Source organism: Pteropus vampyrus, unplaced genomic scaffold (assembly GCF_000151845.1).
Source record: "Pteropus vampyrus isolate Shadow unplaced genomic scaffold, Pvam_2.0 Scaffold152, whole genome shotgun sequence".
In the NCBI taxonomy this organism is placed as follows: Eukaryota; Metazoa; Chordata; class Mammalia; order Chiroptera; family Pteropodidae; genus Pteropus; species Pteropus vampyrus.
Window position 1 is genome coordinate 5,157,350 of NW_011888933.1, and position 24,428 is coordinate 5,181,777.

The 24,428-nt window shown below is 35.9% G+C and overlaps 1 protein-coding gene and 1 pseudogene across 4 annotated transcripts in view; both read right to left on the reverse strand.

Annotated features, from left to right (window-relative positions):
* LOC105298426 (cytochrome P450 20A1) overlaps positions 1-24,428 on the reverse strand; it is a 45,428-nt gene that overhangs the window by 20,628 nt on the left and 372 nt on the right. The window contains exons 1-7 of one of the 4 annotated variants that reach the window (XM_023536309.1): positions 23,387-23,722; positions 20,091-20,140; positions 19,323-19,489; positions 16,811-16,950; positions 9,017-9,184; positions 4,433-4,511; positions 694-809 (exon numbers count right to left, since the gene is read on the reverse strand). In XM_023536309.1, coding sequence (XP_023392077.1) covers positions 694-809; positions 4,433-4,511; positions 9,017-9,184; positions 16,811-16,950; positions 19,323-19,489; positions 20,091-20,140; positions 23,387-23,536 — 870 coding nt within the window. In that variant the 5' untranslated portion in view covers positions 23,537-23,722. Of the gene's footprint in view, positions 1-693; positions 810-4,432; positions 4,512-9,016; positions 9,185-16,810; positions 16,951-19,322; positions 19,490-20,090; positions 20,141-23,386; positions 23,736-24,179; positions 24,345-24,428 lie in introns of those variants that run through there. The other 3 variants (XM_011369699.2, XM_011369700.2, XM_023536310.1) reach the window with 3 other exon arrangements.
* On the reverse strand, positions 15,909-16,027 carry LOC111745342 (annotated as a pseudogene).

Genomic DNA, 24,428 nt, shown 5'->3' on the forward strand with positions numbered 1-24,428 from the left:
GTTTTAACTTAAAAAATCTAAATAATGTAAAAACTAACCTAAATACTGCATTGCATTTTTAATGTAGTAAACATTTATCTGCAACATTACTGTCTCATGATATATCTTTGTAAACAAGCTGGCTCAGTCTTCTCTTTCCGGCTTGGCCTGGTGCAGCAGTGAAGCCTCAGGAACAGGGAAGAATCTGCCACTGTCCTTGGAGCTCCTGATTCAATTTCTGTACCCACAACACACCCAAAAAACCAATTCTATGAGGACTTGCATGTATGTATAGAGTGGGGTTGAAGAGTCCTACAATAAACGGGTATGGCAAGCGTGACTCTACTCTTTTCCTTTGCCTAACAACACCACAAACAGTGGTGTACTGGGGATAACAGAGGTGCACTAGGAACGAGCCCAGCTGCCACACCTGGTCACGCAGGCAGAGCAGCTTGGTCGATAAAGGCTTACAAGTCCTCCTATTTTTATGATCGGAGAATTTTGACTCATTATTTGCTTATCCAAATATTAAATAATGTACAGCTGTTTCAAAGAGCTAAATAATAGGAGACTAAATACTTATATTATTTATGCATAAGATACAATAAAAGGAAAGTATTGAATTCTAGGAGAGTATCAGGATTAAAGTGAATAAAAATGCTCTATACATGTATGATTATCTTTTATTTAATAAATATTTAACAATTATATCACCTGTTGGTCATTAAGTTTCCCCTGTACTAAGGAGTCAATGAAAACATATTGACTGAAGTTTCTTCCTTTTCGTTCTTTTATGATTTTCTTTAAAATAGATTCCAGTTGCATAAGGGCTTAGAGAAGAAAAACAAAAGATTTTAGAATATAAGCATTGTAAAGATTGAATTTTTAAAATATTTCTGTACAATGTTACTATATTGCAGAATAAAACTTTCAAAGGTAAAAGAGTTGTGACCAAGAATTTTTAAAAAGCTAATTTATGTTTAAACTCATCTACTTTTCTTCTTCTTTTTGCTAAATTTTATAAAGATCCAAAAAAAAAGTATATAAAAAATATGCACAATCTAAGGAATAACTATAAGGCAAACACCCATAATATTGCCACCCAGGTCAAGAAGTAGAACAGTGCCAGCACCTTAGAGGCCTCCATACATATATACCTCTCCCCTGATCTTATCCACCTTCCTTCTAAATTCTACCCTCCTAACTTCATTCTTCTCCCAAATCCATATCACTCATTTAGAGACATAAACACATGTGAAATAGCCAGAAAAGTAAATTTATGAAAGAAATTTATTGACTATTGGATATCAGTTATTTATTGACTATTGGATATCAGTTATTCATATCTATAAGATATGAATATATTAAAATGAGAAATTATTAACACTGAATAACAGAAATTATTAACAGTGAATAACACAATATATTAAAATGAGAAATTATTATTAATCTATAAGATATGAATAACTGATATCCAATAGTCAATAAAATTATCCAGAGATCATTTCTCAGTCCTCATCTTACTTGACCTATCACAGCATTTAATGATGTTGATCACTTACTCTCCAGGAAAAATACTTTTCCCTTTAGCTCTCAATTCCACTCTCCTGGACTCCACATCTTCCTCCCACTTTACTGCTTGCTCATTCTCAGTCTCCTCTGTTGATTCCTTCTCCCCTTTCAAAATTTTTTAATGATAGAATGTCTAAGGTCAAGGCTTAGTTTTTGGACTTCTTTTCTTTTTCTATTATATTCATTAGCTTGATGATCACCAGTCTCAAGTCTTTAAATAATCTATGTACTTAACACTCCCAAATTTATATTTTCAGTCAGGACCTCACTCCCCTAAACCCCAGACTTAAGTATGTGACAACCACCTCAGCATCTCCACTTGGATGTCTGAAGCTTTTAAACATAACATCCAAAACTCAACTCTTGATCTTTCCCCACAAAGCTGGATCTTCCTAGTCTTTCCCATCTTATATCCTAATAATTTCATTTTCCAATTACTCGGGCCTAAAACCTTGGTGTCTCCTCTCTTATACCCCAAATGTAATCTGTCAGCCAATTTTGGTGGTTCTAGCACCAAAATACAATTATTCTCCTTCACTCTTCTTTTTCATTCTATATTTTTCGGACCTGCATCTAGTCCAAGCCACATTATTTTTCTTTCCTCCTTCATTGAAATAGCCTCCTAAGTAGTCGCTCTGCTTCTGCTGTGGGCCCCTATAACCTGTCGCAGCAGCCACAGTGATCCTTTAAAAACATAACTAAGATCAAAGCTCTGCTCAAAACCTTCCACTGGCTTCCTATCTTATAATTAACAACCTAGTCATACAATGATCTATCAGCCAGACAAAATCTGTTCTACTTCCCAATCTTTCTGGCCTCATCTCCTTCTATTCACTCTGTTCCAGCCATACAGCTCCCTGTTATACCTCAAATACACCAGGAAGAATCCCACCTCAAGGACTTCGCAATTATTTTTCCTCCACATGGAATATTCTTCTTTTGGACATGAAGATTACCACATTAACTGCATTGACTGCTTGTCTTATCTCTTTCAAGTGTTTGCTCAAAAGTCACCATTTAATCTTGGTGAGGCCTTTCCTAACAACCTTATTTAAAACTGTAACCTCCCGAGCCCCAGCACTCCTTATACCCATTCCTGATTTAATTTTCTCCACAGCACTTTATTCATCTTTTATCACACTATTCAGTTTACTTAGATTATCTGCCTCTTCCCACTAGAATGTGCTACCACAAAGACCGGAATTTTTGTTTGTTTTGTTGACATCTGCCCAACACCAAAAACATACCAGGAAATTATAGATCTTCACTATAGAAGTGAATGAATATAATAACACAATATATTAAAATGAGAAATTTTTAACACTGTATTGCAGTGCTTCCTAGACTTTGCTACATATTAGAATCAGCTAGGAAGCTTTAAAAAAAAAAAAGTACAAGTCGTAACTCATACCAATGAAATCTGAATGTTTAGGCGTGGAAGACAGGCTTCGATACTTCTTAAGAGATTCAATGTATAGCAAAGTTTTAGAACTGTTACTGTACATTCTCAACCCTACAAGTATATCAAAGTAATCCAGAGACCTTTTATAAAAATATCTGATGCTCAGGGAACCTCTATCTTAGATTCTGAATAAACTGAACTACAGTAAACCCTGAGCTTCAGGGTTTTTTTTGTTTTAAATTCTCAAAGTGATTGTAATGTATAGACCTGACTCACTTAAACAAAGGAAGTACTGATCCATCCATGGGATCCCAGTCATATAAGTACCAAAACATAATCATTTTCAATAAAAGCTCAAATTTGATCTATGCCCATGTTACAGCCCAAGAAACATATCATGCTAGAGAATCTACTTTTATTTAGAATAAAACAATATAATTTTCATTTTATATTAATTGAACCAATATTTTTGAAATACATTTTTTAAGGGGAATTAATCCAAATGCATCTATCAAGGTAATCAGAATGGTAATGAAAACCAGATAGCAGAAAACATGTCAATTAAATTGGTTTTTCTGGACTTCTGTTAGACATCAAGAGAATCACTAGAATGGTAAGCTCCATAAGGACAGGGATTTTTGTCTCCCATACACAAAATAATGCCTAGCACATATAAGCCTCGATATTTGTTGAAAAAATAAAGGAAGAGAATCCTGGGAAGCACTACTATAATATATGAAAATAATCCAGTATTCCAATGCAGTTTATGTATTTTAATTTATCCTGCCTACTTCCATAAAAAGAACTGAAGCACCTCAGAATAAAGATATTAAAGCATTCTAATCTTTAAATTACTAATGGAATATATAGAATAATAAAAAAGGGGGAGAATAATTTTGGGGAGGCATCTTACCATCTTAAACTAAATTTGCTATTTTTCTGTGTAGATTTTATAAAGTTGTAACCAATGACAAACACTTTTGAAAACATTTTTATTCATTGTTAAAATGGCAAGAATTTTTTGTTGCTAAACTTTTTACAAATATCTACAAAATATTTAACCATGTTGATATTATTTCCATAGCAACCTCTATATTGTTGGACATTTAGATTGTTTCTGGTTTTCTACTTGCAGAACAGTATGAATAGGAATATTCGTGAATATTTTCTTCTTTTGGTAATTTCATCCATTATTTATGGCTTTAATATATACCATCAAATTGCTTTCCCAGGATTGCATCCTTATACTGTTCAGTAACCTGTAGGATATACCATCTCTACAGCATTCTCATTCTACAGTGAGTGCTAATTTATTAATTCACTATTTTTTTCAAGAAAAAATTTTATTACAGGAAATGTAGAAAAAAACATATATAGAGAAAATATACATGACCTATATCATCTTTCAGAGATAATCCTATTAAAATTGGGACACATGTCCTTTTGTCCCTATTAAAAATTGTAAGTGGCAAAACTTACCATCCTCATACTGTCTTTTCCGAGTTGTATTTTTATCAAGTGATCCATCTAGAAAGCCTTTTCCAATCTCAGACCAAACCTGAAAATAGGAAAACATACCTATTATCTAATAAATAGATTTTCTAAATCATATCAAGCAATCTAAGCTAATAATTGAGGAACTCCCATCTCACCAACAAACCTGATAAAAAGCTCTCCCTTTAGGTGAGCTATATAATCATTTACTCCATAGTCTCTGAGGACAGGGCGCAAATATATTTTAATAGTTTCGGTCAAGGCACTTTCAAACTAATTATAAATGGGAAGTCAAAGTTCTGTTTTTTAAAAACGAAGTAGGAATGGGGAGGAAAAGATATGGCAACAGAGTCAATTTTTTATTATAATAGTACCAGTGGATAAATAAAATTCATACGGAATTCACTGGGAATTCCAATTTTTACTTTGCCTGTAATACTGATAAGTATTAACTGAGATCCTGAAAAAGGTTAAAAATTAGTCTAAGGCTTGGAGATAGTAAACAACAAAATAGGCTTCTAATTATTTCAAAATTGAGTAGTCAGCCCCTGTAAAAACTTTAACTTGTTTATAATTCAAAATCTCTAAAAGAACTTGAGGAAAGAACACACCACTTATCAATCAATACTAAATATATGAAAATTTATTAATAGAGTTAAGAGTCCCCAACTCTTACCTTACAAAGATCTACCTTTCACATTTATTTTTTTAGACTTAATTTATTTTTTTATTTTTCCCCTCTTTAATCCCACTCCCCACCGCCCCCGGCCACTTCCACTCCCGACCTACGGATGTTGCCGCCTCCCCTTAAGAACTGGATCTCTGAAGGCGGACCGTCTCCTCCCATGCGCTCGCAGCGCACTTGGGGCACACTCAGGGGGGGCCTGGCACCCCTGGGGTATGGTGTGTGGCTCCACCTGGGGCGCAAACCCAGGACCTTCTGCATGTAAAGCAGACATGCTAACCACTACACTATGGAGCCACCCTCACCTTTCAGATTTAAATGTAAAATGTACGGTAAAAGTTTACATTAGGAATACTCTTCAAGCAAGAAAGAAATTTCTAAGCATGACACAAGGCATAAGGCAAAAATTCATAATTAAAATGTTGAATTCATTTAGCTACTCCATGTCAACAGACTGAAAAATCAGCAACTGTTCTTGGTTCTGTAAGACTGGGGAGGATCCAGGGCAAACTGAGGCCCCCAAGATTGGAGAGACAGGCAAAAACAGGGAGTCACATGTTACCAGAACAGATTCACAACCAGAAACCACACTAGGAACCAGTGTTAAGGTAGGAAAACCTGACCTGAACTTGACAAACTTCTGGAGGTGCAGCATACACAACTCTGAGAGTTAAAAACTCCAGGTGACCCAGTCATAGGAGGCCCCAAAATATTGTGAGATTTACCTCTGGGAGCTCGACCAGGTTCCCACAATATGTAATGGAGAAAAAGCCCCTTGGACTCCTCAAATGGGGATTGAAAAAGGAACCAATTTGAAATAAACCAGAGCACTCTATTCTTCTTAACAAGACCTGCCCTCTAACAAAATCAGTTAGCCTAACCAACCTACTGGCATATTATCAGTCTCTAACTGATGTAGGGAAGGGAAATATCCAATTCCAGTCATATCTGGCCTTCCATGTGGGAGAAGTATACCAAACTCCAGCCCACTCAGGCCATCTTGTCCCACCTAAGCGGGGAGGAAAAAAAAAAAAAAAGAGAAACACTTGAAAAGTTCACAATCCAGAGTTACAGGCTCACTAAAAGGCTGAGACCTAATCATAGGACTATGGAATGTTTCCCCTTTCCCCACACCTCACCACTACATTACTAAAGGCCTATTTACACCAGTTTCTTTTACCCAATACATCATGTCTGGCTATCAAGAAGAAAAATAGAGGCAAAAAAACACTATGAAGAAACAGAAAGCATCAGAACCAGAAAGAGCAAGCGTCAGAACAAGATATGGAATTATCAGAACAAGATATGGAATTTTAAAAACTATGATTAATAAGCTAAGGGCTCTAAAGGATAATATGCTGTGGGATCTAAAGGATTCTTAGGTAAAGGATAAAGTAGACAGCATGCAAGAACAGACAGGCAACGTAAGCAGAGAGATGGAAATCCTAAGAAAGAATCAGAAAGAAATGCTAGAGTTCAAAAACACTAACGAAAAAGAAGAATGCCTTTGCTAGGCTTATTAGTACACCAGTCACAGCTTAGAAACAATCTCTGAGCCAAAGGATATATCAATAGAATCCTTAAAAACAGTTTGTTAAAAAACGAAACATACTCTTACTATAATGATCCAGCAATAGCACTCCTTGATATTTACCCAAAGGAGTTGAAAACTTATATCCACACAAAACCCTGAACACAGATGATTATAGCAGCCTTATTCATAATTGCCAAAATTTAGAAGCAACCAAGATGTCCTTTAGTACGTGAATGGATAAAATGTGGTATCCAGACAATGGAATAGCATTCAGTGCTAAAAGAAATGAGCCATCAAGCCATGAAAAGATATGGAGGAAAGTTAAATGCATATTATGAAGTGAGAGAAGCCAATCTGAGAAGGCTACATATTGTATGATTCCAACTATATAACATTCTAGAAAAGGCAAACCAACCTTACAAACAATAAAATAATTACAAATTTTAATGACAAAATATCATTTTTTGAACTATTAGGCAAATATGTAAAGGACCAATAACTCTAATGTCACAAGCACAAGGGAAGAGCACACTAATGTTAGTGGGGAAATAATTGGGACAATGTTTTTGAAGGGCATTTCACAAACACAGTATGCAACTGAAAGTGAGGTGTATATTTTTTCACAGTTTAACATCTGTGAAATCGATATGCATCTTACAACTGATCACATCTCTCAACTGTTGTCAGCCAAGCAGCAGTGATGACGCAGTTGTCATTGCTTCTGCATTCACAAAGCGGTTATTATTTCTGCTGGCATGAATGCACAACAGCAACCCCTTAGTGTTTCAGACATTAAAATATCATTTGAGGAAAGATTTCAAGTTATGTTTATAGTCTGAAAACTTTCTTTTGACAACTAGTAATGCTAAGAAAATATCAGATTCCTACCAAAAATGTGTAATTTTAATCTATTCAAACCCAAATTGAGAGACATCCTACAAAATAATTGGCCTCTACTTTTAAAAAATGTGAAGTTCAAGAAACAAAGAAAAGCTGAGAAACTCTTCTGCATTGAAAAGGTTTGACCACTAAAAGTAAAGAAATTTGAATACAGGCTCTGGAAGATAGTCTTGCAGGAATATTAAATTTCCCAAGCATGAAAACTATGTTGTCACTGTATAAGACAATATCCTTGTTTTTAGTAAATACATATTGAAGTATTTAGGGAGAAAGAGGTCAAATATCTACTTTACTCTCAAATGGTTCGGGTAAGGGAGGGGGAGCGATGGATGGATGGATGGATGGATGGATGGATGGATGGATGGATGGATAGGTAATGAATAAATGACAAAAGCAAATAGGGTAAAATGCAAACTGGTGAACCTAGGTAAAGTATATATAGGAGTTCCTTGTACTAGTTGCACCTTTTCTATAAGTTTAAAATTATTTCTACATTGAAGTTATAAGAAAAAAAAGGAATAAGAAAATGCCAACTTAAAAACATACAAAATTAATATCAGCAGCTTAGAAGAAAATACTGGAAATAATAGTAGAGGTGTCTTGTTAAAATGCTGTCTCATCAACATGAAAAAAAAATCAGACATCAATAACTAAGTCAAAAATTGATTCTTCATTAAAATATGAAGACATTTTAGGAATTTCTTAACCAGTTTATTTTGTGTTGGTACACAGAGTAGTTTACTCTAGAAAGTGGAATTTACTCTAGAAAGTGCAATCTAGAGTGATTTTTCCACTTTTTACACTTCTGAATACATGAATGTTTTACAAGAAATGTATGTTTTTAATCATCAAACACAAGAAATGAAACCATTTTAATGGGAAAAAGTATAATACTAAACAGTGACAAGGTGTTAAGCCACAATTCCTAATGGTTTTTTAAAAACACATTATCATGATTCTTTAACCTGTTTTATAGATTTGAATAAAATAAGGAATAATTTCTCAGAGACCCAATATGTGGTAAAGTAAATTACCTAAGTATAATTTGAGCCAAATAAATTACTTTAATGTTGAGATTGATTAAAAAAAAGAGAATATTATTTGTTCTAGTTCTGAGAAGAATCCCATACAGATGGCCAACAGACATAATGAAAAGATGCTCAACATCACATATCATCAGGGAAATGCAAATCAAAACCACAATGAGGTACCATCTCATACCTGTCACAATGGCTATTATCAAAAAGTCAACAAATAATAAGTGTTGGCAAGGATATGGAGAAAGGGAACCCTTATGCACAGTTGGTGAGATTTTAAATTGGCGCAGCCACTATGGAAAACAAGGAAATTCTATATTATAGAATCTTAAACCTTCTTGAGAGGCAAAGTCAGTGTTATTCAGCTATCCAACTTGATGAAAGAAAAACTTTAAACCTGACCCTAGACTTACTGTGCCATGATTCTTCTGGAAGCGAATAACCTCCTGGTCATCTTCAAATGCACTACCCATTACTATCTGTGTAACAGACTTCATAGCAAAACCAAGCATATGCTGGCAAAGAGGTACATGCTGGGACTCTGGGTAGGAGAGCCATTTATCTAATAATTCTTCTGAAAGCTGAAAGAGAACAGAAGACTACAATGATTTACTATTTCCTCTTGCTAAATCTTAGAAAAATTCAGCAAGTAGATTCATTTCATAGAGTACACAGCTCAACTCTACAATTAAAGTAAGCATTCAGGCGATTACTTGATCTGTCAGGCTAACACTGGCTCCATCTATAATGACATCCTTAATGGTTCAGGTTCAGATTCTGTCAATGGGCTGATTTGCAAAACAAAACAGAAACACCACAACAATAAAAAAAAAAAAATTAAAAGTTCAAAGGCTGATAACAGCTTAAACTTAATAGAAATTAAGATACTAAAATCTTAGTATCTAATAATAAATAGTAAAGGTTCACCAGAGTGCCTGTGATATAGTAAATAATCAATATATGAATATCTTAAAATCCTAGACATGCTTCAGTAACAAAAAACTCTGAGTCTCTCTGTCATTCCTTCATTCAACAAGTATTTATTAAATCCCTTGTGGAATAAAAACAATATGTAGAAAAAATATCAAAAGCTTTAGAGTCAGAAAACCCTGGGTTTTATTTCTGGCTCTGTCACTTAGAAGTAATGTGACTGAGTAATTTGCTTAACTTTTCCAAGTTTCAGGTGTCTCAATAGTTAAATGGGGATGACATCTCCTACCCTGCATGGCTGCTGTGACAGGAGTAATTATCTCCATGTCACATAATGTGGTAAGGGTTTGGTGAGGTAACACACACACACGCACGGCCCTTTTCATGTTAAGAACTCAAATTCAAGCTTTTTTCCCATATTGACTCCATGAAAGTTTTGTTACAATATAAAGGATTAGAATTTTCTGAATAGTAAAATAAATATTTAAAATGAAGATATTAATCTCCATATGTCTTCGGTTTCTCCCACTTTCTTTTTGCAGCTGATCTCCAGTTTTAAAGCACTGTGTTCGGAGAATACGCTTGGTATGATTTCAGTCTTCTTTTATTTGTGTCCCAGCATATGGTCTATCCTTAAGAATGTTCCAAATGCACTAGAGAAGAATATAAAATCTGGTGTTCTGGAATGAAAGGCTCTGTAAATGTCAATTATGTCCAATTGGTCTAATGTGTCACTTAAGGTTGATATCTCCTTATTGACTTTCTGTTTGAATGATCTATCCATAGCTGTCAATGGGGTATTTAGGTTCCCTACTATAATTGTGCCTTTGTCAGTTTAGTTCTGTTAGTAGTTGCTTTTTACATTTTGGTGCTCCCTAATTGAGAGCATATATATTGATAAATGTTATAACTTCTTGATGTATTGTTCCGTTTATCGTTATGAAGTGTCTTTCTTTGTCTAACAGACACTTCTACCAAGAAGACATGCAAATGGCAAACAGACATATGAATAGATGCTCAACTTCATTAGCTGTTAGGGAAATGCATCTCAAAACCATACCTATTAGAATGGCTATCATCAACAGGACAAGTAATAACAAGTGTTGGAGAGGTTGTGGGGAAAAAGGAACCCTTATACACTGCTGATGGAAATGTAAATTGGTACGGCCACTATGGAAAACAGTAGAGAAGTTCCTCAAAAAATTAAGAATAGTATTACCATACGACACAGCAATCCCTCTCCTGGGTATCTATTTTAAAAAATCTGAAAATATTTATTCGGAAAGATATATGCAATCTGATGTTTATTGCAGCATTATTCACGATGGCCAAGACATGGAAACAACTAAAGTGTCCTTCAATAGATAACAGACAAAGAAGATGTGGTACATATACATACAATGGAATATTACTCAGCCATAAGAAAAGATGAAATACTGCCATTTGTAGCAACATGGATGGATCTTGAGATTATCATGCTAAGTGAAATAAGTCAGAAAAAGTTGAGAATCATATGATTTCACTCATATGTAGGATATAAAACTGAAAACAACAAATGAAGAAGACAAACGAACAGAGACTCATGGACGCAGAAAACAGTTTAGTGGTTACCCGAGTGAAGGGGGTGTGTGAGGGAGGTAGATAATGGTAAAGGGGGTAAATATAAGGTGACGGAAGGAAATTTAACTTTGGGTGGTGATATACATATAATGTATTACTGAATTGCACACTTGAAACCTATATAATTTTATTAACCAATGTCACCCCGATAAATTTAATTAAAAGAAAAACAGAGAAAAAAAAAAACTAGGCAAACAAAACTACATCCCAGGGTTGCAGAACCAAGCTATGGAGAAGCAATGTGCAAGACTGACTGGGATCAAATCCTAGTCTTACTATTTACTAGTTGTGTGACCTGAGACAACTTACTTAACTATTCTGTTCTTCAGTTTCTTCATCTGTAAAAAGGGAGAAATAACAACACCTACGTATAAGTTTTGTGAGAATTAAATGAGTTCATACAAGCTATTAAACCAATGAACTCAATAATTTTATCAATGCTATTAATAATTAATACTATATAATACAATTAATAATTTATTGCTATATAATACTATTAATAGTATTACTAAGCTGACAAAAGGATTTTGGACAATAGTCATAAATTCTAAAATCGAGAAATACTTGTTGAATCAGAATTTAGCCCAAAGTCACAGGATAATATTGGACTGAGGCACACAGAAGTTACACTCAAATAATTAAAGTGGAGGTTTACACAGAGCCTAGGAGCAGAGATGGCCAGGGAAGGAATGAGTCAGAACTCACAGGACCAGGTTTAAGAGAATTAGAGAAAAATCAGAATACAGAACTCAGATGTGACCAAAAAAAAAAAAGTAAAAGGTTTATTGTGTCAATATGAAATATATAACTTATTTTGGGGTGATAATTCTGGTAAAAAGTACTATTTTCTTAAAGAAAACCACTGGTAGAGAGGAGGAGGATGCTCTGACAGCAGCGGCCTTCAGTCATGTTTCTGCTGATTAAGCACTTAATTAGTATTCCCGACTGATGGCTTGTGCTATGGCATTGACGACAAAAATCTAAAACACTTTTCTCACATATAGACCTAAATCTAAAACACTTTTCTCACATATAGACCAAAGCTTGAAAATATGATGACAAGAAACATGAAAAGTGGGAAATAATTTTCTACCTTGATTTACCTTTGATCGGGCAGGAGAAAAAAATGGCATACAGAACAAAAAAGGTGGAAAGTCTGGGAAATAGAGTCTATGATAAAAGATTAAAGAAGTTAGAATTACTTAGTCTGAAGCAGAGAAGAAAGAATAATTAAGCCTTTCAACAATAAATGTTACTCAAAAGAAAAAGGTATCATGAAAGCAAAAAGAAATGGGCAAAATTCCTTGGAGACATACAATTAAATATAAAAATATTCTTACAAATGTTAGGTGTTTAAACAAAATAGAAAGGAAGATTCTGACTGGTGAATGCTTAGAAAGAGGCAACATAACTGCTTCCAGGGAGGACAATGAGGGGGAATAGGAACGGCTATGACACCCCAAGCAGGCAATCCGAGAGTCCAGAGAACATGTGAGCATGACCAATATAGAACCTTGAGATATGAAACGGGAATAACGAGAGGGTGGGAATTTGATATACAAGACTCCTGATGGCCCTGTGAATAATGGCTATCGGTTAGAAATGGGAACAGGAAAGGAGAGAGACTAATGTGCAGCTACCTATAGTTAAAGGCCCTATCTGGTCTGTTTTTAGAAGATAAACTATGCACAGGGGAGCCAATTAATGCTTCCAGTAGACTCAGTAAGCCAGTCTGAAGTCTTGAATGGAAAGTGTGTTTCAAATAGAACGCTAATAAGAAAAAACGGTCATTAAACATTAACCTAATATAATTTTTAAAAAGTGGATACTGTAAGTTAAAAGTCAACATAGCATCCTCTTAAAAGATATAAGGTATTCTATAACTCAAAAAAGTTATCAAAATGCTTATAATGCACAGTTAGGATAATTTTAGGAGGAATTAATAAAGTTATGAGAGATGAGAAGGAAAAAAAATAAAACTGACCAAGTGGCTATTATACGCAAAACGCTGTTAGGTGCTTTAAAAACAAGTGCTCCTTGGTATGATGTCCAGAATTTGCTTTAAATGGTCCAGTTAGAGAACTGGGAAGTGAGTAGAGGTATAGATAAATTAAGATTGAGTCTAATTTGATAACTGTTAAAGTATGATGATGAGGACGTGAATGGTCATTACATTATTCTATTTTTGTTTCTTTAAATTTTCCAAGATTTTAAAAATTATTTACTCTATATAATGAGAGAGTAAGTGGGTGGGGGGTGTTTGTGCACTTGTGAGTGAATGTATAGACTATAAAGGACTTCTGTGTAATTCTACAAATGAGATATAGGCCCATGAGCTATAAAAACCCTGCTGAAAGAGGAAATGAATTAGCCAAGTTGGAAACATTAATAAGGAGGTATAGTTTCAGAGAAGCAGGTAATATAAGCAAGGAGAAATGGTAACAGAACAGAAGAATGGGGGATGGGCAACAAACGAATGGCACAAAAATCTATTTCTCAAGCAAAGAGGAAGAAAGGAACTTCTTAAGTAATTACTGTTTTAAGACCCGATGTTAGGTATTTCATATCATTGCTCTTGAAAGCAACTTTGTAATGTGGATATTATTACCCTCGATTTAAGATGAGGAAATAAAAGCTCACAAAGGCCAAGTAACACACAAATGATCATGCAGATAGGAGCGCGATTCAAAGCCTCTTGACCAAGCTTAATAGTCTTTGTGCTATATAATAATCCCAAGGAGCCACATTAAACATATAACAAAATAAATAGCTTTGTTTGATTAGGGAAAAGGGGAGAGAAAACAATCTAAAAAGGAAAAGAGCTAAGAAAATCAATTTCATTTTGTTATGTAAGCATATTCAGGCTGTTAATGGTAGTTTAGAGAGGGTACTTGGGGAAGCATACATAACTAAACTGTGGACTGGAGTAGGAGTTAGCCAGGCAAGGTGGGAAAATTTTTTTCCTAGGAGAAAAGAGCAAGAATAGACCCATAGAAGTAAGAGAGGAGACAATGAACTGAATTGTAAGTTGATCAATATTCATTCACAGGTTTAATAAATATTTACTGAGGCCTATTCTATGCCAAGAGCCACGCATGCAGTAGTCATCAAAATAAGAGTCCCTCCCTTTGTGGAACATATAGTTTAGGAGACAGATATTCAAAGAATTACACAAAATATAATTACAAATTGGGAAGTGTTGCAAAGGAAAAGCATAGTGTTTTGACAGCATCTAAAGGGAGACTCACCCAGGGACAGTGGGATATCAGAGATAGCTTCCCTGGGGAAGTGACATTTAAACTAAAAGCTAAGAAGGAACATGCATTAACTGAATGTGTGGATGGCTAGAGGAGACAATTCAGTCAATGACAATAGAATATACAGAGGGCCTGAGATTGGAGAGAACAAGGTGCAGCACAGAATAGAAAACCTGTGTGACTAGAACATAAGCACAAATGAGAACGTGGGAAAGAAGGCTGGAAAAGTACACAGGCTACATCACACAAGGCCCTTAACACTACATTTTGAAGTTTGTCCCAGGAAGCTAGGAACGGGTTTTGATCAAGGAAATGATAAAATAAAAACTGTATCTTGAAAGTATCTATTCACAGAGATTCTGAACTTCAAGTCCACAAATACTAAAGGGTCTATGCATAGAATCCAGAGTCCATGAACTTGGATGAGGGGGATAAAAATCTTTATTTTTCACTAACATCTAAATAAAATGTAGCATTTCCTTCAATTATGAATATAGGCCCTCTGTGTCACCAATACAAATCTCAAATACGTTCATATATTACAGTTATGGCAAAAATCTCAAAATGATGGTTTTGTTTCCCCATTACGTCATTACTTAAAAATCATCGAAGTTTTTTAAAGCATTGCCAGACTTTGTTATTAAATGCATTAATAATCAAGCACATATATTACACAAGTTTTTTAAAATACTAATTTGATACTATATTGGTTTCCTAAGTAGTTACACATTTGAAAATGTTATTCTCAGGAGTCCATAAGTTTCACCAAACTGCCATTAGGTACATTTCATAAATAAGTTTAAGAACCCTTGAAGAGGGTAGAAAATATGTGGGGAGAATGGCAGAGAAGAGGAGAAACAAGCAATCCAGGTAAGACAATGGAAGCTTAAATTAGGATGACGGCAGTGCTGGTGGAGATAAGACCAATTTGAAAGACATTTAGGAGATAAAATTGACATTAGAGACTCTTTTCAAATGTAATTTTCAAAAATACCTAGTGTTATAAAAATGCTTACAAAATAATGGTAAATCAAAAATGCAGAGTCTAAAACTATCCATACACTATAATGCTGATTAAAATTCTATTGTGCACAGAAAAGACTGAAATGATAGAAAGTATTTTAAAATATTAAACTGGTTATCACTGGGTAATGCATAGTATTAAAAACGTTTATTTTTTCCTTAGGACTTTTCTAAGTTTTTCCGTATCTTGTAAAATTAGTAACAGAAAAAAAAAGTAAGCCTAACTTTAGTTTTCTTGCAAGAATTTTAATGACATGATAAAATGTTTGTTTTAAAGTGAAAATGTATATAACATTTTACAGTATGACCTCAACCATATGTATACCTATAGGGAAATTATGGGTGATTTCTTTATATTGTTAGATTTTTTTTAAATTATTTTTTTATTTTATTTTTTAGGCGAGGCAACCCTTGGTTGACCTCACAGATTGCAAGGACCTTGTCAGCTTACCATTCCTTATTTTTTAATTTTTTACACCTACAGCACTTGGTCTTCCTAGGTGGTCTCCCATCCAAGTACTAACCAGGCCCGACCCTGCTTAGCTTCCAAGATCAGACGGGATCAGGCTTGTTCAGGGTAGCATGGCTGTAGTCTATACTGTTAGATTTTTCATGTTTGTTATAGCAATCACATTACTTTTATAAATTACATTATATTTAAAGGGCACAAATGGATGGATTAGTTTTAGACAGAAAAGGATTCTTTAAGATTTAAAATGAAAAGAAAGATTAAAATGGATAGACTTTGTTGGTAAGAGAATAGGATATTTAGAGAGTTCACATATAAGGGACTTTATAGTCTCAGCAAAGCAGAGGACAAGGACATCTAGGGCAAGCAAAGGGGTTGGGTAAAACTGGCAATACTACCTTAAGGGTGAATGTTTAGAATGGTCCTATGGGGAACACAGAGAACTGTCAGGTAGCACACAGGGCTCAGACAAGGATCTTTAGGGATAGAAAGAAAATGGTATTGATTAGTACTGTTCTCGAACTTCTCAAAAATGTCAGGTCCCCCTTCCAGTGATTTGGTTCATCAAGAAGAGGCCAACTAATCTGCATTTTTAACGAGAGCATTTGGTACACTCAGATCATGTTTTGGGAAACGCTGGTTTAGAGTTTGGCTTGAAAACGAAGTTTGGCTTGATATGGAAAAAATTTTCAGATTCTTTCTACTCTATCATTCCAACTTATACAGGGAGTCTACATGCTAAGATTTTTGTTTTGTGTTGTTTGTTTTAGAATTTCAGAAGAATAAAAATCAGCTTAGGAAAAAAATCAGCTTAGAAAAACAAGAAAAGAGTAGCAGAGATGAGACACACCGATAGCCAAAAATACTATTATCTGTAGAACTCCAGGCCAAACTACTTATCACCTTACCTTGAGTAGGAGAGCAAAATTACTCTGCAGAGAATTAGTCACACCATTTTCATACAATTTTTTCCTTGTGTGGTTTTCACTCGCATTCCCATCAGACTGATACCTTAATAATGACTTTAACATGGTTTCAAAAGGGTCCACTGAAACAGACAATTTAAACATTTTTAAGTCAAAGTAATCACTAAAAAAATAAATCTCCAGCAAAAGAACATAGAGACCAGGGAAGTATGGAATTGTAGCTGAGAGCATGGCAACTTTTTTTTCACAACTCCCATAAGTACCTTTTACTAAATATGAACAGTTCAAAAGGCAATAAAAATTAGCAAGAATACAATATACAGACTGGGAATTCTACTATAAACCATTAATACTTGCATAAATTTTCAACCTACATGACAACAATATCTTTGATTTTAAAAAAAGCTCATTTCACTGATTTTAAAGCAAAATTGATCTTTGCACATAATCAAGTATTATAGATAAAATTATTTAGCTGATTTAAAAACTTTTCTCCATTATTTGAAGTGTTTCTTTAATAACTGACTATATTGTTTTCACATACATAAAAATACATTGCCATTGTAAACAATTAAAACAACATAGTAAAATACAAGGAAGAAAGTAAAATTCATCTAAATCTCACCACAGACATTACTCAGTGTTAAACATTTTAGGGTTTTACAGCAGTTAACATTTTTTAACAAAAAAAGAGAGAGACACAAAAATCTGTCAGATTACATAAAGAACTACAGTCCCTTCTTTCAGAGCATTTTTCTCAGTTCATTAATGTGATCATTTGAATACTGTTTTATGCTTCCCCTACTCCCCAGCACTAAACTATAAACTCCATCAGAGCAGAGACCACATCTGGTTTCACTCATCAGTATATTTTCTGACAGAGCCATCTTTCTATGTTGTGGAAAGCTTAGTGATTAAGAGCATGAACACGGGCCAGACTATCTGTCTAGCTCCAAGTCCCAGCTTCATCACTAATTAGTGGTGGGACCTTGGGCAAATGACTTAGCCTCTCTGTATCTCAATTTTGTCTTCCTTTAAATGGAGATAACCATAATACCTACTTCATAAGGTTGTTCTGAGGATTAAAGGATTTAAAATTTGTGAAGGGTTTAGAACAGTGCTGGCATATCGTAATTGCTATATAAATATTTGATAAACAAAATAAATCTATATCATATTAAGACCTGAAAGTACTCTTTTATGCAGCCATTAATATTTGTTTACTTAAAATTTTATAATAAATAATGCTAATGTCTTTTCTCATTTATGTGATTATTAATTCAAGATAAATTCCTGAAGCTGTTATTACTAGTTCAAAGATCATTGCCCACCTTCTCTTCGGAAAGTTTGTAAAATATTTATACTCTATATTTCTCCATTCCTTCATCAACAATGAGTTTTGCCAATATTTTTCATCTCTTTAGATAGGTAAAAATTTCATTTTTATTTGCATACCACTGATTATTAGTGAGGTTGAAATCTTTTCATTTGCTTATCTGCCATTTGTATTTCTTCTTTCTTAATTACCTTGTTTTTGTCTATTTTTTCTACAACTGCACTTTTTTATTTTCTTCTTAGTTTTTATTTACTTTATATATATGGATGGGAAATAATTTTCCCATTTCTTTTTAACTTTTTCATAGTACCTTTTTATTTTACAGAAATATGGTCATCAATTACTACGCACTATGTGTAGTTAAGAGTGGTCAACATTTCCCCATCTCTCTCGTCTTCATCCTTTTTCAAGGTGTTTTCATTGTACTGAAATTTTTCATTTTTATGTAGACAGATTTACCCATCTTGTGCTTGATGGCTCCAAGATCTCTTGTCATGGTAGGAAAGGGTTTATCGACAACTCCCTCAATTTAATATTTAACCATGTTTTCTACTTTTATTTTTATGACTCAACATTTTAATCATTTGGGATTTATTTTGAAATAAAGAGTAAGGCAGGGATTCAGATTTTTTTTTCCAAACAGCTAACCAGTTTTCGCAATACCATTTATTTCCTTTCCCCTTTATCATAAAATACTATCTACCATATGTACTTGGTTTGTCTACTAAACTACTTACTCTATTCCATCAGTCTGTCTAGTCCTATCACAGTACAAGTTTCTTTAAATTAACCCAGCTTTTTAATGTACTGTCTATCTGACATAACAAGTATTTCTCTTACTGATATTCTTTTCTAGATTTTCTTGGCTGCTCAGATACCTCTACTCTTCCAGATGTAGAACTAATTTTTCAGGTTCCAAAAAAATTTACATTGGGATTTTATTTTATATACATATATAAACTGAAGAAAAAAATGATCATTTTACAATACTGTGTCTTAAATGAGGTAATAAACAAAGATGTCAGTACAATGCTTGGCATATAGTATAAAGCATTCAATAAATGTTAGCTATTCCTACCTAAGAACAACACATGGTTCTTTTAGATATTTATTTTTAAAAGATAAGGATCAGCTTATTGGAAAGAAAATTAAACTTACATGTTTTATTGGGGTTGATATGCTGCTTCAGTACATCGACAGTGCCCAAACTAACTACAAGGCGCCTGCCAAACCAGAAAGAGACCACAGGCCCAAACCTCTCGTGTAAATTAACCAGGAACTCATGCAAACTTCCACTGTTCACAATATCTGGAAGATTACCATCTCTGAGAAAAGAGTAACATTTGACAAAACAATCAAGTTAACTTGGAAGAATCAGAAAAGCAACAACTGATTATGAATTAACTGTGTCAAGAGATAAGACCAAAGGTACATGAAATTCAAATTACTACAAAATCCAAAAACTTATATTTGACTTCTTGCTTTCTATAGTTATATTTAGACATGGATCGTCTAAGATTTTAAGTATTTATAACACTTCAAACTAAATAAGAAAAGTAAACAAGCAACATCTGACTTAAGCACGATACAATTTTTGCAGCACCTCATTCTTAGATAGTAATGAACATCATCACAGGCTGATGGAAAACATCAGATCGGCTATGGCAGTATTTTTGTCTTTCCTTCTATCTTAACCCTGTCTATTTTCAAGTCTCTCTGGCTGGAGGAAGTAAAAGAAATGAAAAGTTGTATGAAATTTATACAGTCCTCCTTTCTATTCTTAACAAAGTTTAGGTTGTATGCCAAAAGATAAATTGGGAGTAATGAAAGGAATTAAATAAGTTGAGTAACCTAAAAATATGGTTTAGTTTTAATATCAAAAATTAAGAGTTGACTCTACTTAATTCCAAAAAAATAATTACTCACTTTTCTTCGGTTGGAGTAATCCCCGGAATTCCTGAAGCTTGTCTGGAAGCCTTAAAGAAAAATTTAAAACTGTTTAGCATAATGAATTATCATATGTCCCATAAGTCAAACGTGTTTGGCCAAGACATCTGCAGGACCTTAAATTATGGCTTTCCAATTTAGTTGAATCTCAGGAGAGAGAGTATCCAATACAGGTGAAGAGAATAGCCACAATGATAGTAAAAGAACAAGAACTATGCAGCCCAATGAGATGATAACCAGTACTGACTGGGGAGGGATGAAGGGGGACTCCAGAAAAGATATCTTCACAGGAAAGAAAATACAACTGATGCCTTTGAATATTGGAACAATTTTACTGACTAGTATTATGACAGAAATGTTGAAAAGATTTGGAAAAAATTAATAACAGGCAAGAGTGAATAAGCTCCAACAATGTGCAAATAATAAGTACAATCCCTCCCCACTGCCCTAATCTTAGCTTCCACAGTTCCATCAACAAGCATGAAGAGGGAGCCTCAGAAGCCTGTGTACACTGGATAAGATGGCTCCTATACCAATCTCCACACTTCATTAGCAGCAATGAAGGATGAGCCCAAGAACACCAGGTAAAATGCTTCCTTGCCTTTTATTACATCCATATCTCATAAACAGCTGCAATTTTTTGGATGGATCTCAAATTTGGCATATCTCTGGCAAGACCCGGCGAAACTTCAATCTCCTTGACATTTATAGCCTCACCACTACCATCTGCCTTGAGACCATCCAGAATAATAATGACCTTTTTCTTTAATTACACTGGACACATGAGGCCTAGGACTATAACTCCCAGGTTTCCCCTTATCCGTCAAACTCACATTCCTAGAGAAGTTTATCCTCTTTCCTGACCCATCTCTCCTCCACGCAAATCTTCATGCTACCTCAGCCACTAGTTCCCACAGCCACATGCTAAACCTTGGCATTATCAATAACATCAACATCCTAACTCCAAAAAGTATTTTTACCCCACCCATTCATATACTCATTTCCCACTCTAGCCAGCTAAGATTCCATGGTATATCATTACGAGCACTCCTTTGCATATAACCTTAAGTCCTCTGCCCTGCAGCCTTTGTCATAATCGCCTAGCAAAACACCTATTCTGATTAAAATTCAATGTTCTGCCAACTATTCCTGAATCCACATAGCTGGAGAAACACACATTAGCCATGCTGACTAATCTCATTGTATGAACTTCAAGTGAGCTGCCTGGAAATCACACATTTCCCTAGTCCATCATTTTCTAGATGACTATTTCACTCCTCTCTCTTTGCATCCCCTACCTTCACCAGTAACTGATCATCTTATATTTTATTGAAAAAATAAAAGTAATCAAGAGATTACTTCAACACATAGCTACCTATATACCTATACGTGTGCCCATATATTCCACCTTCCTTATTACTATGAACTATGCTCTAAATGAAATGTATTCCCATCCCTCTAATATCCACACTAGATCCCATCCTCTCCCACCTACAAGAAAATTGTTCTAGTATTTCTCCTCTGTTCTTACGTCAATTTTCTCTTCATGACTTGACAATCCTCATCAGCTTACTAACATAATGAAATTTCTCCCACCATAAAAAATTTCATTTATCTTACTTCTCTCTTCAGTTACCAGTTCCTTTCCCAGCAAAACTCTACAGTTGTCTCCACTTGTTATCTCTAAACACACTCCATTCTAGTTTATCCCCACCATTCCACTGCAACTGCTCTTCTTAAGATTACCAATGCTACTAAATTTTCTTGTCTTACTTTACTGGACAAATCTGCAACATAACTTAGCTGATTAGTAGCCTATGCTTAAAACACTTGGCTTCCTTCTATTTATCTGGCTGCTCCTTCCCAGTCTCCTTTGTTGTCTCTTCTTCCTCTTCACAATCTCTAACTATTGGAGTATGCAGGACTTGTCCTTGGACTTTTTCTCTCCTTTATCTACACTCCCTGAGAGATGACAACTAGTCTCCAATTTTAACTACCATTTAAACAGTGACAACTCTCAAATTTAGGCTAGTGATCCAATCTGGACTTTTTCTTAAACTCAAGACTTATATAACCAATTAGCTATTCAGCATCTCTACCTGAATATCTAAAAGGCATCTCAAACACAGAATATTTAAAAACAAACTCCTGATCTCTATGAATCTTCACTACTTCCCACCAAAATAAAACCAAACAAACAAAAACAAAACCCTCGTCTTCCCTGGAGTCAATCCATTCTTCCGGCTACTCAAGCTAAAAATTCTGGTGTTTTCCTTGATGCATCTTTCTCACATTTCACATCGAATCCACTGGAAAATATCATTGGCTTTATCTTCACAATGGACCAGTTCTCACCAACTCTGCTACTGTGGTCCAAGCCAACACCCTCTGTCACCGAAATTCTTGCAATAGCCTAACTACTCTACAAGCTTCCACCCTTGCCTCAGGAGGCCCACAAGTCTATTTTAAACATATCAGCCAAAATGATTATTTTAAAATTTAACTAATTAAAAAAAAACCCTTTAACTACCTTAATTTAAAATGTCATCTTCTGCTGAAACCCTCCAGGGGCTTCTCACTCATCTACAAAATGGCCTACAACTAAAATCTGCCCGTCATCTCCATCATTATGACATTATCTTCATTCCAGATACACTGGTCTCCTTGTTTTCCTGGAATACACTATTCATGTTTCCCCTGAAGGTCTGCATTTCCTATTCTCTGCCTGGAATGCTTTCTCAGATATACGAATGCCTTGCTCCTTCATCTCCCTTCTGTCTCTGCTCAAACAACTCCTTACATCTGACTACCTACTTAAAAGTAACAACCCTACCTACCCCCAATTTTACTTTTCTCCATGATACTCAACACTAACATACTATATATGTTTATATTGTCTGTTTCCCTTTACAAGAATATAAATTCCATGAGTCAGGAATTTTCTGTCTGTGTGCTCATTGCTACATCCCCAGCACCAGGAAGTGTCTGGAACACATTTGATTGAAAGAACAGTGTTGCTCCTGAACGCATTTGATTGAAAGAACAGTGTTGCTAATCAAAGAATAATCTCATTTAAAGACTATCAAAAATTCAAGACCTGGAGCCACTAAGTGTAGTTTCTCAGAAAATAAGATAAACTGGAAACTACAGGTTGTGTAGTTGCAATATTCCAGTCTAATTTATTTACCAGCTCTGAAAGTGTTTAAGGATGTTCTATCATTATCAGAATTTGGTGCTGTTCAGAAACTTCACAACTCTTCCTATAAAACGACTACCTTACTTTGTAGAACATGTTTTAAAGATGATTCCTCAACTATTTGATTCTTCTGAGGTTGACCAAGGCCAGTAAAGAAGGCTACAATGAGATTCAGAGAAAAAGAAGTGGCCAAGTCAAGCTCACACATAATCCAGTGCACGGCGCTCATCCCACTTGCCCCTGAGGCCCTACAAGGAGCAAGACCCGGTTAGGGCCTTCAGGACTTTGGATTCCGGTAACGACAGTTCAAAAGACAGATGGAAAGCCAGACGACACAAAAAATGCTTGGAGAATCCTCGGAAAAGGAGGAAAGGGTGGAGCACCCTGGAGTTTCCTCCTAGAAACACTAAAAAATGGAATTTGTATTTGGCAGAGTTTCTGCCAAAAAGCCACTCAAAGTACTTAAGATCCTCCATGGAACAGTGGCATGTAGATGCTGGACGCGGGGAGGCCGGACGGCGAGGAACAGCCCCCAGCCCTCCCGCGGCCGCGCGGGCTTTTCTTCGGCTCTCTGGCGCGGAAGCCGAGGTAACTTGAGCTACTCGCCCGCCTGCCCCGGGGCTTGAGTGGTGATCTGGCCCCCAGCGCCTCTCGCCTCAGCCCAGGGGTCGCGCGCACCGGGCACCGCGTCCGTCACGTGCGCCGAGCGCTACGTGCGCCGAGCGCTGCCCGCGCCCGGGCGGGAGCAGGAGCAGGAACCCCACCCTCAGGCCCGCCCCCCTGCAGCCCGCAGCGACCAGAGCTATGTGGATGCGGACAAGACCGAGGCTGAGGAGACAGCCAGGGCCCCCGAGGGCCGAGAAGGCGGTTACCGGGTAGAGGTAGAGCACAGCTCCCACCAACGCCAGTAGGAAGGTAACGGCGAAGATCGCGAAGTCCAGCATGGCTCTTCCGCCCGGGAGCCACGTCTCGGATCCCCCGCTCGGGGAGCAGCGCCTGGGCCTGGCGGGGACTGGGACACGAGCGTGTGGGCGCGGCGCCCCGCGGGAGCAGCGAGCGAATGGGCTGCGGGGGGCGTGGCCAAGGCCGGGATGCCGGCTGCGGGGGAGAGCAATGGAGCG